Source organism: Sus scrofa, chromosome 13 (assembly GCF_000003025.6).
Source record: "Sus scrofa isolate TJ Tabasco breed Duroc chromosome 13, Sscrofa11.1, whole genome shotgun sequence".
Classification (NCBI taxonomy): Eukaryota; Metazoa; Chordata; class Mammalia; order Artiodactyla; family Suidae; genus Sus; species Sus scrofa.
This window is the reverse complement of record NC_010455.5, coordinates 138,214,499-138,227,078: the sequence shown is the minus strand read 5'-3', so window position 1 is coordinate 138,227,078 and position 12,580 is coordinate 138,214,499. Positions and strand designations below refer to the sequence as shown.

Genomic DNA, 12,580 nt, shown 5'->3' with positions numbered 1-12,580 from the left:
GGATACCAAACTCACAACAAAGTTCATCTGGGTGGAGGGCATGATTCGGGGTGGCAGGAGTGGGGAACCTCTCATAGTTTCTTTCTTCAAAACAATTACCAAAAAGAAAAGGTGGGAAGCAAATATGATGAAATGTTGCAAGTAGTCATTCCGGGTGATAGGAATACAGGTGTTTGTTGTTTTATTGTTTGTGTTTTTCTGTATTTTAAATAGTCCTACTGCAAATAAAACTGAAATACAACTTCCCGGCCAAGGTTCTCCAGACAGATCCTCCTACCTTCCTTAGACAGCCAAGTCAATTTTCAACAATCAACCTTGGCATTATGAATAAATAGTCCTTCCGAAGAATAAAACAGTTCTTAGAGGTTTTAAACATGGGGACACTCTCTGGTTGTGGTTTCGGATTTCATACTTCAAATGCAACAGGAAGGAATCATTACAAAGAGAACTTGGGCAAGTTTGACAGTTGTTCTAGCAAGACTTCTACACACCCACTCTCTTCTTCCCCACCTTTCATTCCTCCTAGGTCCTCTCAGCGTGTTGTGTCAAGGAAGCAAGAAGACTTACTCCTTTCCCCAGTGCTCTTTGCTCTTTGTGGAAAACATTCTATAGGCGGAGCTTGTGAACACCACCCTCTCTTAAAACCAGAGTCTCCACTCTAGCCTGACCACTTCAGCACCTGCCTCCTGCCCAGAGAAGATGGAATCAGAGGAAATGTTGGCTGGAGGCTTAACTGAACCCAGACCTGCCACTCCAGAAATCCAGGAGATTGCCAACAAGGTGAGTGGATACAGCCCATGACAAGCTTTGATGCAAAATCTTGATTCCTAGGTTGGTGCCCTCTTAAGTGTGAGGGTGAACATGAAAACCAGATCATGTGGAAATGGGTGGTTTTGCTCAGGTCTCCTTACAATCAAAACGTTTCTCAGATGAAACCTCTTCTAATCCTAACTGTGAGAGTGATCTTGAGCCGCTCACATCCCTACTCTGAGCCTCCGTTTCCCCGTTCTCCAAAGAAGCATTTATTTCTATTGGACCACCTCTAAAGGTCTTAGAAGTTACAATTTGAGGATCACTAATTCAGTTTCTGGTGAAGATTTTCCGTGCTCACCAAATGGAGCCAACATGTAATTAAAATCTGAGATGGCTAACAATTGGCCAGCTAGACTCAAAAAGCACTGCAGGGTAAATTTGTTTCCTGGGTTGAACATTATCATAAAAGGTGATCCACTTCCACACTTGCTACAAATATGGCTAAATGGACAATGTTTTCGTCTTTCACTATTTGGAAGATGATTAAACTAGGAGAGAAAAGAAGTGGCAGAGTCTATGGGACTCCACAATTGGTTTTGGTGAAAATAGAACTCCATGGGTTTAGCAAGCTGATACATTTTTTCTGTGTTCTCTGACCAGACATCACCTATATAATACAAATTTATGGAAGTGCTTATTGGATGAAAAGACAATAAATATACATTATTAGTTTAGGTGTGTAAATTGTTGCCCTTTGGATTTTGTGCTTTGCAATTGTAAAAGCCTTTCCTCCACTGACATCTCATGTGATTCATACCCTAGGCAGGGAGGGAAGGCATCCCCTCCACTTGTCAGATGATGACACTGAGATTCAAAGAGGTTAATAACCACCTAGTTAGGAATCTAACCTAACTCACTAACCTAGATCACTCCGCGGCCGCCACGTCCTCCTCAGCTTCTGCTTCAGGTTCAGGGAAGATGCAGAAGCACACAAAACTCACCCATTACAAGTCGATGGATTCATGCCAGTGACAACTACAGCAGGACCCTGGGGCTGCCAGAAGATCCTTTCAACCATGTTCTGTTGGTCCTTTTCTAGAGACCCCACAGAGGTGGAGCTGAACTTTCTCTCTCCTCAGTTTCTCACTCCCTCCCGTGCCCATGGCAAGACCAGAGGGCATCTCAGGTTCTTCTCTTAGGAGATTGCAGCCACGTGGTGCCAGAATGCCCTGATTTACTTGTCCCCTGATGATCCCATTCCTCCCTCCAGTCTAAGACTTTGTCCTCCTCTCTTATGCCACGTGCCATCATTTCTTGCATACTGGGTGCCTTGTTCCATACTTCTGCCCCCTAAACATACACTCAGACGGCAAATGTCCACCAGCCACCTCTCCCCACCCTACTCTACTTTCATGCTGCTACTCTAACTCTCACCCTCCAAAACGTCCCAAAACATGACCTCCCCGTGCTTCCATCATCATCTGTCTATGCATTTTTCCTAGATTATGCACAAGCCAGAATGATGTTTTTGCACCATGATGGCAGATAGGGCAAAAGCCTACGCCTCGGGTGCAGCGTGGCTCAAACCCTCAGGTCCCAGAGAACGAACACCTCACCACGATGTATGCTCTGCAGCAACAAGACAGGCTTCAACAGCTCTGGGGGAAGGGCATTTTACCAGGGGCTCCTCCCTGGTGCATCCTTCCCCTGGTTGGGGCCCGAGTGACAATCCTACATGGTTCCCTCCAGCCCCTCAACCACCACCAGACGTGGCGGGCTGAGGAAGGGGAATGCTAACTATGTTCAGCTCAAGGTCCATTGACCACCAGACTCTGAACCACCATTCCCAGCTGGCCCTCAGCCTCCTAGTACCCCTCCTGCAGGGCCTTTCAACACCAACCTGCCTTCGGGAACTTAAGGTCTCACTCACCAGCTCCTTCCCACTCTGCCCCTTTGCCTGCTCCTCACCTCAAATCTCATCCTCCCAGGTTCAGAGGATCCACTGTACTCGAGCCATACAAATCTGTCTTACTGGGAAGGGGGCGTAGGGCTACGGGTTACAAATACAATGACCCTGAAATCGGGGCTCACAGTCTGACAGGTGCCAGTGCACTTATGGAAACCAATCAGGACGTGCGAAGTTAACTCTCACAAAGAAAATCCTGAATTTGTGGACTACATAGATACAATGAAAAGGTTACAGATTTGGATGTGTTTCTGGGACGACAGAGATAAAAACTTCTGACACATGGTTAAAGAAAAGAAGAAGGGAGGGAGGGAAAGGAAGAAGAAGGAAGGAAGGAGGGAAAGGAAGAAGAAGGTAGGTAGGTAGGAAGGAAGGAAGGAAGGAAGGAAGGAAGGAAAGAAAGAAAAGAAAGAAAGAAAGAAAGAAAGAAAGAAAGAAAGAAAGAAAGAAAGAAAGAAAGAAAGAAAGACAGAAAGAAAGAAAGAAAGAGAAAGGAGAGAGAGAGAGAGAGAGGGAGGGAGGGAGGCAGGCAGACAGGCAGGCAGGCAGACAGGCAGGGAAAAGAAAAAAAAAGAAAAGAAAACAAGAAGGAAAAGACAAATCAGGTACTTACCAGGCAAGGGATGTAAAACTTTAACACTAACTAGTAATTTTCAGCCTCAAGCAGCTATGTTCCCCTACAGCTTCAGGTTCCTCATCTGCAAAATGAGGCATAAAAAGAGAATTTGGGGTTTAGTGTAGAGATGAACCCTTTCCAACTCAGCTCCTAACTTGACTGTTACCCAGTGTTGGTTCCAAAGGGTTCGGAGGGGGAAGCAAGAAGACAGTGGCCTCTCCCCTTACTCATCTCTCTGCCTGCTCATCCACTTTCCTCCTCTTTCTCCTGTACCCTAACTCTTCCTATTTCCTCCTGCCTTCCTTCCTTCCTTCCTTCCTTCTTTCACTATTTCCCTTCTTCCTTTCTCTACTTTGGAACCTCACTTTCCAGCTCAAGAAAGCCACCACCGTCTTCCCATCTGTTCTGAGGGTTACGGAAGAAATGGGTAGTGGCCCATGAAGTGCTTGCCCTTCAAAAATGGTCTGAGAACCCAAAGAGTTTGCAAATGCCTAGGTCTTTGACAACAGTTCTGGTACCCAGACTGAGGCACCAAGAGAAAAGGATTCCCATCATTTGACCAGTGATGGGAAGGACTGGGTAGCCTTGGGAGAACCCTAGACACACCAGAAGCCTGACAGAAGCTGTATGTGCCCATGCAGTGCTTCCGTCACGAGCAATGAACCAACTGCCCCATAAGCAAGGTATGTGAACACACACATGGGCTTCCAGTCCCTCCAAGTGACAGGAAAGGATTGGAGGAGAAGGGAGAACAAACCTGGAAATATAGAGACAATGAGGGAGAGGCAAACATCTCAGAGACACTGACAAAACTTTGGAAAGTGGAAAGCAGATAGACAGTAGAAAACGGGTGAGTCGTCTAGACAGAGCCTAGGCCACACGGGAATGTCTGAGCCCGAAGCCAGCAGATTCATGGTGCAGAATTCCAAAATGGCTCCAGCACCAACACCACCAGGAACTTGAGGAAGATGAGAGCCAGGAGGATCGATGGAAGATCCCTTTAAGGAGCAGTTACATTGCCCCCCAGATCCTTCCCTCTCACTAGCATCCTCCCTGGAAGACTAACTAATACTAGACCTCCACCAGAGCAGAAGATTAGAGCTTTCCTCTTAGCAGAAATGGAGTCAGAGAAACCATAGTGAGTACGGGCATATCAAGCCCAGCTCAGAGCAGGAATGGAGGACCCCCACGGAAACCTGGTGGAGTCAGTGGATGTTTGCATAGTGAATGTGAGACTCCCTCGCTGCCTTCTCCTCTCCTGCTTGGTTCAGGAATGCTGGCACCTAAACGTCTACCCCTCTGTGGAAGACAGAATGATGACCTCCTTTAAAGAGGTCCACATCCTAATTCCTGAATCCTAGAAAAAAATGTTACATAACGTGGCAAAGGGACTTTCAGATGTGATTACGTAATCTTGAGATGTGCTACACGCCTTTTGGCAACTTTGAGTCTGAAATGATTTGCAAACCTAAAAATGTTTATGTGAGTAGTAATGCTATTATTTTTGTCTTTAGAGCCATACCTGCAGCACATGGGAGTTCACAGGTTAGGGGTCGAACCAGAGTTGCAGCTACCAGCCTATGCCACAGCCACAGCAATGCTAGATCGAAGCCACATCTTTGACTCATGCCACAGTTTGCTGCCACACCAGATCCTTAACCCAGTGAGTGAGGCCAGGGATTGAACCCTAATCCTCACGGATACTAGTTGGCTTCTTGACCTGCTGAGATGTGAGGGGAACTCCTATAATGAAGTAGCAATGATTGGTCTCTCATTTTTATTAACCAAAGATAGAATGAACTTGTGTGTGTGTGGGTGGGTGGGTGGATGGCTGTGTGTCTTTCTGTTGTGTCTAGGGCCACACCCACACATGGCATATGGAGGTTCCCAGGCTAGGGGTCTGATCAGAGCTGTAGCTGCCCTCAATGCCAAAAACACAGCAACTCAGGATCTGAGCCATGTTTGTGACCTACACCACAGCTCATGGCCACACCGGATGCTTAAGCCACTGAGTGAGGCCAGGGATTGAATCTGCAACCTCATGGTTCCTAGTCAGATTCAATAACCACTGAGCCATGATGGAAACTCCATAATTACCTTTTTATAAGCACATATTTAACAGGTTTGTAAGTCACATACATTGAATTCAATATAGCTTTGGTCATTTGTTTCCTCTCGTCTTTTCTTAAGGTTAAACCACAGCTTGAAGAAAAAACAAAAAAAACTTACGAAAAATTTGAAGCTATTATTTACAGATCTCAAGTGGTTGCTGGAACAAATTACTACATCAAGGTTAGTGTTCAACATCTCTTTGGCTCCAAAAGATTCTGGATCTCACTTGACGTGATGTTCTCTGTCATCCCCACCTGATAATCTCTTTCTTCTCCTTGTCCTAAGTCAAGATGCCTACCCAGCATGAAACTTCCCAAGTGGGAAACTCTCAAATTTGGCAAATGATGAGGTCTATTTCATAGATACTGTTTTCTTCTTCTGAATTTAGAAAGTGTTCTTATATTGATTCTTTTTAAAATAGTCGATTTGCAGTGTTGTGCCAGTTTCTGCTGTACGGTAAAGTGGAGTCTTAATTTCCAGAAAAAGTATAGAAAAAAAATTTCATCGTTTTCAGAATTCAGAGAATAGCTATGGCTGCTTCATCTGTGAGGTGGGATCCTAAAGATGTGGGGCTGGGAGTTCCCGTCGTGGCTCAGTGGTTAACGATCCCGACTAGGAACCATGAGGTTGAGGGTTCGGTCCCTGCCCTTGCTCAGTGGGTTAATGATCCAGTGTTGCCGTGAGCTGTGGTGTAGGTTGCAGACGCGACTCGGATCCCGCGTTGCTGTGGCTCTGGCGTATGCCGGTGGCTACAGCTCCGATTCGACCCCTAGCCTGGGAACCTCCATATGCTGCGAGAGCGGCCCAAGAAAATGGCAAAAAGACAAAAAAAAAAAAAAAAAAAGATATGGGGCTGGACCAGATGCCATCCTGACTCTTATTCTGTCTCAAAGTTTTGGGACCCTAAGTGTCTAAATTAAATGGATTTAAGGAAGGACTTGAATCATTAGCTAGGAACATTATTGAAACCACGTTTTCCCTTTAAATAAGCATTTTGATTAATATACTTTAAATATATTATTTTTGCAACTCAACTAGATTCAACTGGTACACTGTGGGTGTAGTCTGAAGCAGTGGAGCATTAAACCTATCCTTTTTTTTTTTTTTTTTTTTTTTTTTTGCTTTTTAGAGCCACATCCATGGCATATGGAGGTTCCCAGGCTAGGGGTCTAATCGGAGATGTAGCCGCTGGCCTATACCACAGCCACAGCAACACTGGATCCTTAACCCACTGAGCAAGGTCAAGGATCGAACCTGTGTCCTCATGGATACTAGTCAACTTCATTTCCACTGTGCCACGACAGGAACCCCTGAAAGTTTCTTAAAAATTAATTTTATAGCTCTGTAAGAAAATTCAATGACATACTATTGAGTTCTAACAGAAGAAAATACCTGTGAAGTGTTCGAGAGAGAACCAATCAAACTAATCAAAAGTGGATATTTCAAAGCCATTTTCATTCTTTTGTATTGAGCAGAGGATATCTGCCTTAATAAATGAGAACAGACATTCAAAACATATTTACTGAATCTTTACTAAACTATCTGACCAGGGCACAGTGTGGTTTATTTCTCCTTAAAAATTAACTCCTTAAGACATTAAAAAGTATTAATGTTTTTAGCAAACATAAAGTAAGCATTGCTCACCAGCTCAGCATGAGAAAATTACAAGACTGGGTCACGTAAATAGGTCACCAATCTTACCATTTATGTGCTCCTTACACATGCCAGGAGTGAGATCCTGCCTTGCCCTTAGAAAAGTCTTTTTTTTTTTTTTTTTCACAGTTAGAATAGAAGAGTTTTTTTCAGTTATAAGAGTTTCCAATGAAAACTGGTTTTGTTCAAAGATAAACATTTCATCAAAACTCGTATTATTATTTTAATAATGGATGATTAATCCAAGTGTATGCGTTTCACATACGAACCAGCTCGTGTGTTTCTTGAGAAGTCCATCAGAAAACTATCTTGAAATTATCTTGACTATTTCTTCCCTTTTATTTTCACAAGCACCTGTCAAGGGGCAGGTGGTACTTGTGGTCAACTCATCTACAAGCAAGGAGTCAGATTATAAACTAGAGAAAAGACAGTCTCTTCAATAAGTGGTGCAGGGAAAACTGGACAGCTGCATGCAAAAGAAGGAAATGAGAACACTCTGTAACACCACACACAAAAATAAACTCAAAGTGGATTAAAGACCTAAACTTAAGGCCAGATACTCTAAAACTCTCAGGGGAAAACACAGGACACTCTTTGACATAAATCATAGCAATATTGTTTCAGATCCACCTCCTAGAGTAATGAAAATGAAACTAAACAAATTGGACCTAATTATACTTAAAAGCTTGTGCACAACAAAGGAAGCCATTCAAACAAACAAAAACAAAACCAAAAACAAACAGGGAGTTCCCACTGAGGCTCAGCAGGATACGAACCTAACTAGTAACCACGAGGATGAGAGTTCAATCCCTGGCCTTGCTCACTGGGTTAAGGATCTGACGTGGCCAAAAGCTGTGGTATAGGTCAGAGGTGAGGCTCAGATCTGGTGTTGCTGTGGCTTGTGTGAAGGCCAGAAGCTGCAGCTCCTATTTGACCCCTAGCCCAGGAACTCCCATATGCCACAGGTGTGGCCATAAAAAGTAAAACAAACCCAAAACACAAAAACAAAACAAAAAGACAATCCACAGGATGGGAGAAAACCTTTGCAAATGAAGCAAGTAGCAAGGGATTAATCTCTAAAATAGATAAACATCTCATGTAGCTCCATATCAAAACAAAAACAAGAAAAAACAGTCCAGAAATGGTCAAAGGAGGGAGTTCCCTTGGGACACAGTGGGTTAAAAATCTTGCACTGTCACCGGAGCAGCTCAGGGCACTGCTGTGGCAAGGGTTTGAGCCTTGGCTCAGGAAATTCTGCATGCCATGGGTGCAGCCAAAAAAAAAAAAAATAAAACCATGAATAATAATAACCTACTTTGCAGGGTGTGGTGTGGAATAAATGAACTAGAAATGTACTCAGCACCTGCTATGTGCAGGGCACTGTTCTAAGGGTCGTGCATGTAGAAGCTCATTTCATCCTCTGAACATATCCTCATTCCTGTGTTCTTGATGAGAAAATTGAGCCCTGGGGAGGTGAAGGAACTAGCAAGGGCCAAACAACTATAAGAACACAGGCAGAATTTGAACCCAGGTAGTCTGATGCTTCTCTCCGGGCTGTGCTGCCTCTAATAATGTATGCAAAGTCTGGTGTCCCGATCTCAGCACAGAACGAGTGCTTTTGAAAGGTGACCCCATGGAGTGAGAAAAAAAAAAAAAACCCACCGAGGGTGGAGTCTGGATTTGAAGTTGGGCTCTGTCACTTTAACTGAGATATTTATAGAAAATTATTGTCTCTGAATCTGCTTCTGCATCCGTAAAATCGTCCTTGTTCCACCTTTCTTCAGGCCTAGAACAAAATGTAAATAGAATCAGGTATATAAAATGGTCATCATAGTGTCAGACTCAAGGTAAACATTTAATAAATGCCATTTATTAAAAATAGGTTAGGCAGACTCATAAAGAATGAACGAGCAGTTCCCTGTGGGGAGGGGGACAAGATAGGGGTAGGGGATAAAGAGGTACAAACTGCTATGTATAAAATGAATATGCCACAAGGATATATTGTACAGCACTGGAAATAAAGCCATTCTTTTCAAATACATTAAAACTAAAATTGGGTTAGGGAGGGACATCAAAGCACAATAAATATTATTATTTTATCATCTGAACCAAGAATAACAGAAGAATTTCTTGGCATGGGAGTTCTCTTTATGACCTCAGCTGGTTAAGGACACAAGGCTGTCTCCATGAGGATGCAGATTTGATCCCTGGTCTCGCTCAGTGGTTAAGGATCTGGCAGTTCCACAAGCTGCTGCATAGGCCACAGATGTGGCTCAGATCCGGTGTCACTGTGGCTGTGGTGTAGGCCAGCAGCTGCAGCTCCAATTTTGACCCCTAAACTAGGAATTTCCAGGAGTTCCCATCGTGGCTCAGTGGTACAGAGCCCAACCAGTATCCATGAAGATGTGGGTTTGGTCCCTGGCCTCACTCGGTTGCTAAAGAATCAAGGTGTTGCTGTAAGCTGTGTGTAGGTCCTGGAAATGGCTTGGATCCCACATTGCTGTGGCTGTGTGTAGGCTGGCAGCTGCAGCTCCAATTCGACCCCTCGACTGGGAACATCCATAAGACTCGAGTGTGCCACACCTACAACCCTCCGCACAAGAAAAAAGACAAAAAACAAAACAAAAACAAAAACACCTAGGAACTTCAATCGGATGCAGCTGCAGCCGTAAGAAGGAAAAAAAAAATTCTTACCATGATTTTCTAGGCCCCAGTTTCATGCCCAAATGACCATTTCAATCTTCAAAGCCACAATCTCCCAGCAAGATCCCTTTCCTTTAGAAGGTAACCAGACTGACCACTCTTGGGCCCTGACAAACCTTACCAGAGGGCATTGAGAAAGCAGGTTCTAACTAAGATAAGGGAAGCACATGTCCCAATATTCTGGGGTAATTCTGACTTTCTTCTCCCTTCTCATACCATGTGGCAAATCAAGATCCCAATTTGGGAGACAGAAAAGAGACTCACTGGGAGTTCCCACTGTGGCTCAGTGGTTAACCAACCTGACTAGGATCCATGAGGACTCAGGTTAGATCCATGGCCTTGCTCAGTGGGTTAAGGATCTGGCATTGCCATGAGCTATAGTGTAGGTTGCAGACACAGCTCAGATTCCGCATTGAGTGGTGTAGGCTGGCAGCTGTAGATCGGATTCTACCGCTAGCCTGGGAATTTCCAAATGCCACAGGAGTGGCCCTACAAAGCAAAAAAAAAAATGGGAGTTCCCGTCGTGGCGCAGTGGTTAACGAATCCGACTAGGAACCATGAGGTTTCGGGTTCGGTCCCTGCCCTTGCTCAGTGGGTTAACGATCCGGCGTTGCCGTGAGCTGTGGTGTAGGTTGCAGATGCGGCTCGGATCCTGCGTTGCTGTGCCTCTGGCGTAGGCCGGTGGCTACAGCTCCGATTGGACCCCTAGCCTGGGAACCTCCATATGCCGCGGGAGCGGCCCAAGAAATAGCAACAACAACAACAACAACAACAACAACAAAAAGACAAAAGACAAAAAAAAAAAAAAAAAAAGAGAGATGGAGAAAGAGAGAGAAAATAAAATGAACCTAAGACCTATGCCTCTGGCCATATCCTCAGCCTGTCCTTTCTCTCGGAAAATGCAGGGATAGATTTAGGGAAACCAAGGGTCTAGGAAGGATGTTCTAGGAATGCTATCGCACCAAAGCCTTCTGGGTCTGTAGATCTTTCCCTTGACATAGGCCCATGTGACTGAAATTCCTTTTTCTTTTTTTACCTTTCAGGTTCATGTAGGTGGTAATAGCTACGTTCACATAATAGTATTTCAAAATCTTCCTCAACTAAATGAGCCTTTGAAACTTATTGGCTACCAAGTTGACAAAACCAAGGATGATGAGCTGACCGGCTTTTAGCAGCATGATCTGGAAGCAGCTGATTCTTCCCACTGGCTCTTGAGTAATGATCCCTGCAAATAAATGCAACTATCAATATAAAGAAGTGTTCCTTTTTGTACCTAGAGATGATCATACGAAGTAAAGCAAGTGAGAAAGAGAAGGACAAATACCATATGCTATCACTTGTATAGGGAATCTAAAATAGGACACAACGGAACCTATCTGTGAAACAGAAACAGACACACAGACATAGAGCACAGACGTGGGGTTGCTGGGGGGTGAGGGGTGGGATGCATTGGGAGTTTGGGATTAGCAGAGGCAGACTATTATATGTAGAATGGATAACCCACAAGGTCCTACTGTATAGCACAGGGAACCATATTCGGCATCCTCTGATCAACCACAATGGGAAAAAAAAGGTTCCTATTCAAATAAACTCATCCTTTCAACTAGTTCTCATCTCTGCTGTATCACAGGAATTTGTCCCTTCTTCAAATCAATGTTATTGCTTGAGAGTAGAAATGCCATACAAACTGATGTCAGGTGGAAATCTTAGAAAGACTAGCCAAGCCTAACAAAACCGGCTAAAGGATAAAACCACCAGCACTCCCAGCACTCCCCTCTGGCAGGCCAGGTCCTAGGTCTTAAGTGCCCTGGGGCTACCGAGACGCCAGTATTACATCTCCATCTACACATTTTAAAATTGAATCAAGGAGTTCCCACTGTGGCTCAGTGGTACAAAACCCAGTTAGTGTCCATGAGGATGCGAGTTCAATCCCTGGCCTTGTTTAGTGGGTTGAGGATCTGGCAAGGCCACGAGCTGTGGCATAGGTTGCAGACGAGGCTTGGATCCCAAGTTGCTCTGGCTGTGGTTTGGTCGGCAGCTGTAGCTCCGACTGGACCCCTAGCCTAGGAACAGGGGCAACCCTACAAACCCGAAAAATGAAATAACATTTTTCAAAAGTAAACCAAGTTAAGGATTTTATACAATATATTTAAATTTTAAAACAATCCCAAACTTACAGATAAGGTGCCCTAGAAAAGCTTTTCTCCTGGACATTTGAAAGCAATCTATACTGTCGCCCCATCCCCAACAAATACGTTACTGTGCATTTCCTACAAACCAGTTCATTCTCTTGAATAACTAGGGAAAGCAAGTCACTCCCTGTCGCTGGGGAACAGAGGAGAGAGGAGGGAGGCAGGAGGTAAGCAGGAGCCAGAGCGCCAAGGTCTTCACAAGGCATCTTGAGGAACTGGTACTGACCTCCAAGGTAGTGAGACACTAGTGAGGAAGTTTAAGCAGGAGACACGTTTTGCTTGCTAGTTTCTAAAACTGCAGTGGAAAAGTCATTCGATTGACCGACAGCAATGATCTCTAAATGCCAGTGGAGTTGCTGTCCCTTCTTCATGCACCAGGAGACCCCGCACACATTCACCGAGGTCAAGTCCTCTCCCCTTTCACAGGGGTGCCCTCAGCGGGCCACTGTGTTCAGAAACAGGAGCTCACTTTGCTTAAGCCTTTTATTCACATTTGGGCTTTCCTCCCCGACACAACGCCGTGAGTTCACTTAGGCTTCTTCTGGAAACACTGACTAGGAGTGATTATTTCTTGACCATTTTCCA

At 44.5% G+C, this 12,580-nt stretch overlaps 1 protein-coding gene across 1 annotated transcript; it reads left to right on the top strand.

Annotated features, from left to right (window-relative positions):
• LOC396867 (stefin A8) lies at positions 682 to 11,052 on the top strand. Its single transcript, NM_213860.1, has 3 exons — positions 682 to 780; positions 5,526 to 5,627; positions 10,847 to 11,052. Exons 1-3 carry the CDS (start codon positions 700 to 702, stop codon positions 10,973 to 10,975), a joined length of 312 nt encoding a protein of 103 aa, NP_999025.1. The 5' UTR covers positions 682 to 699; the 3' UTR covers positions 10,976 to 11,052.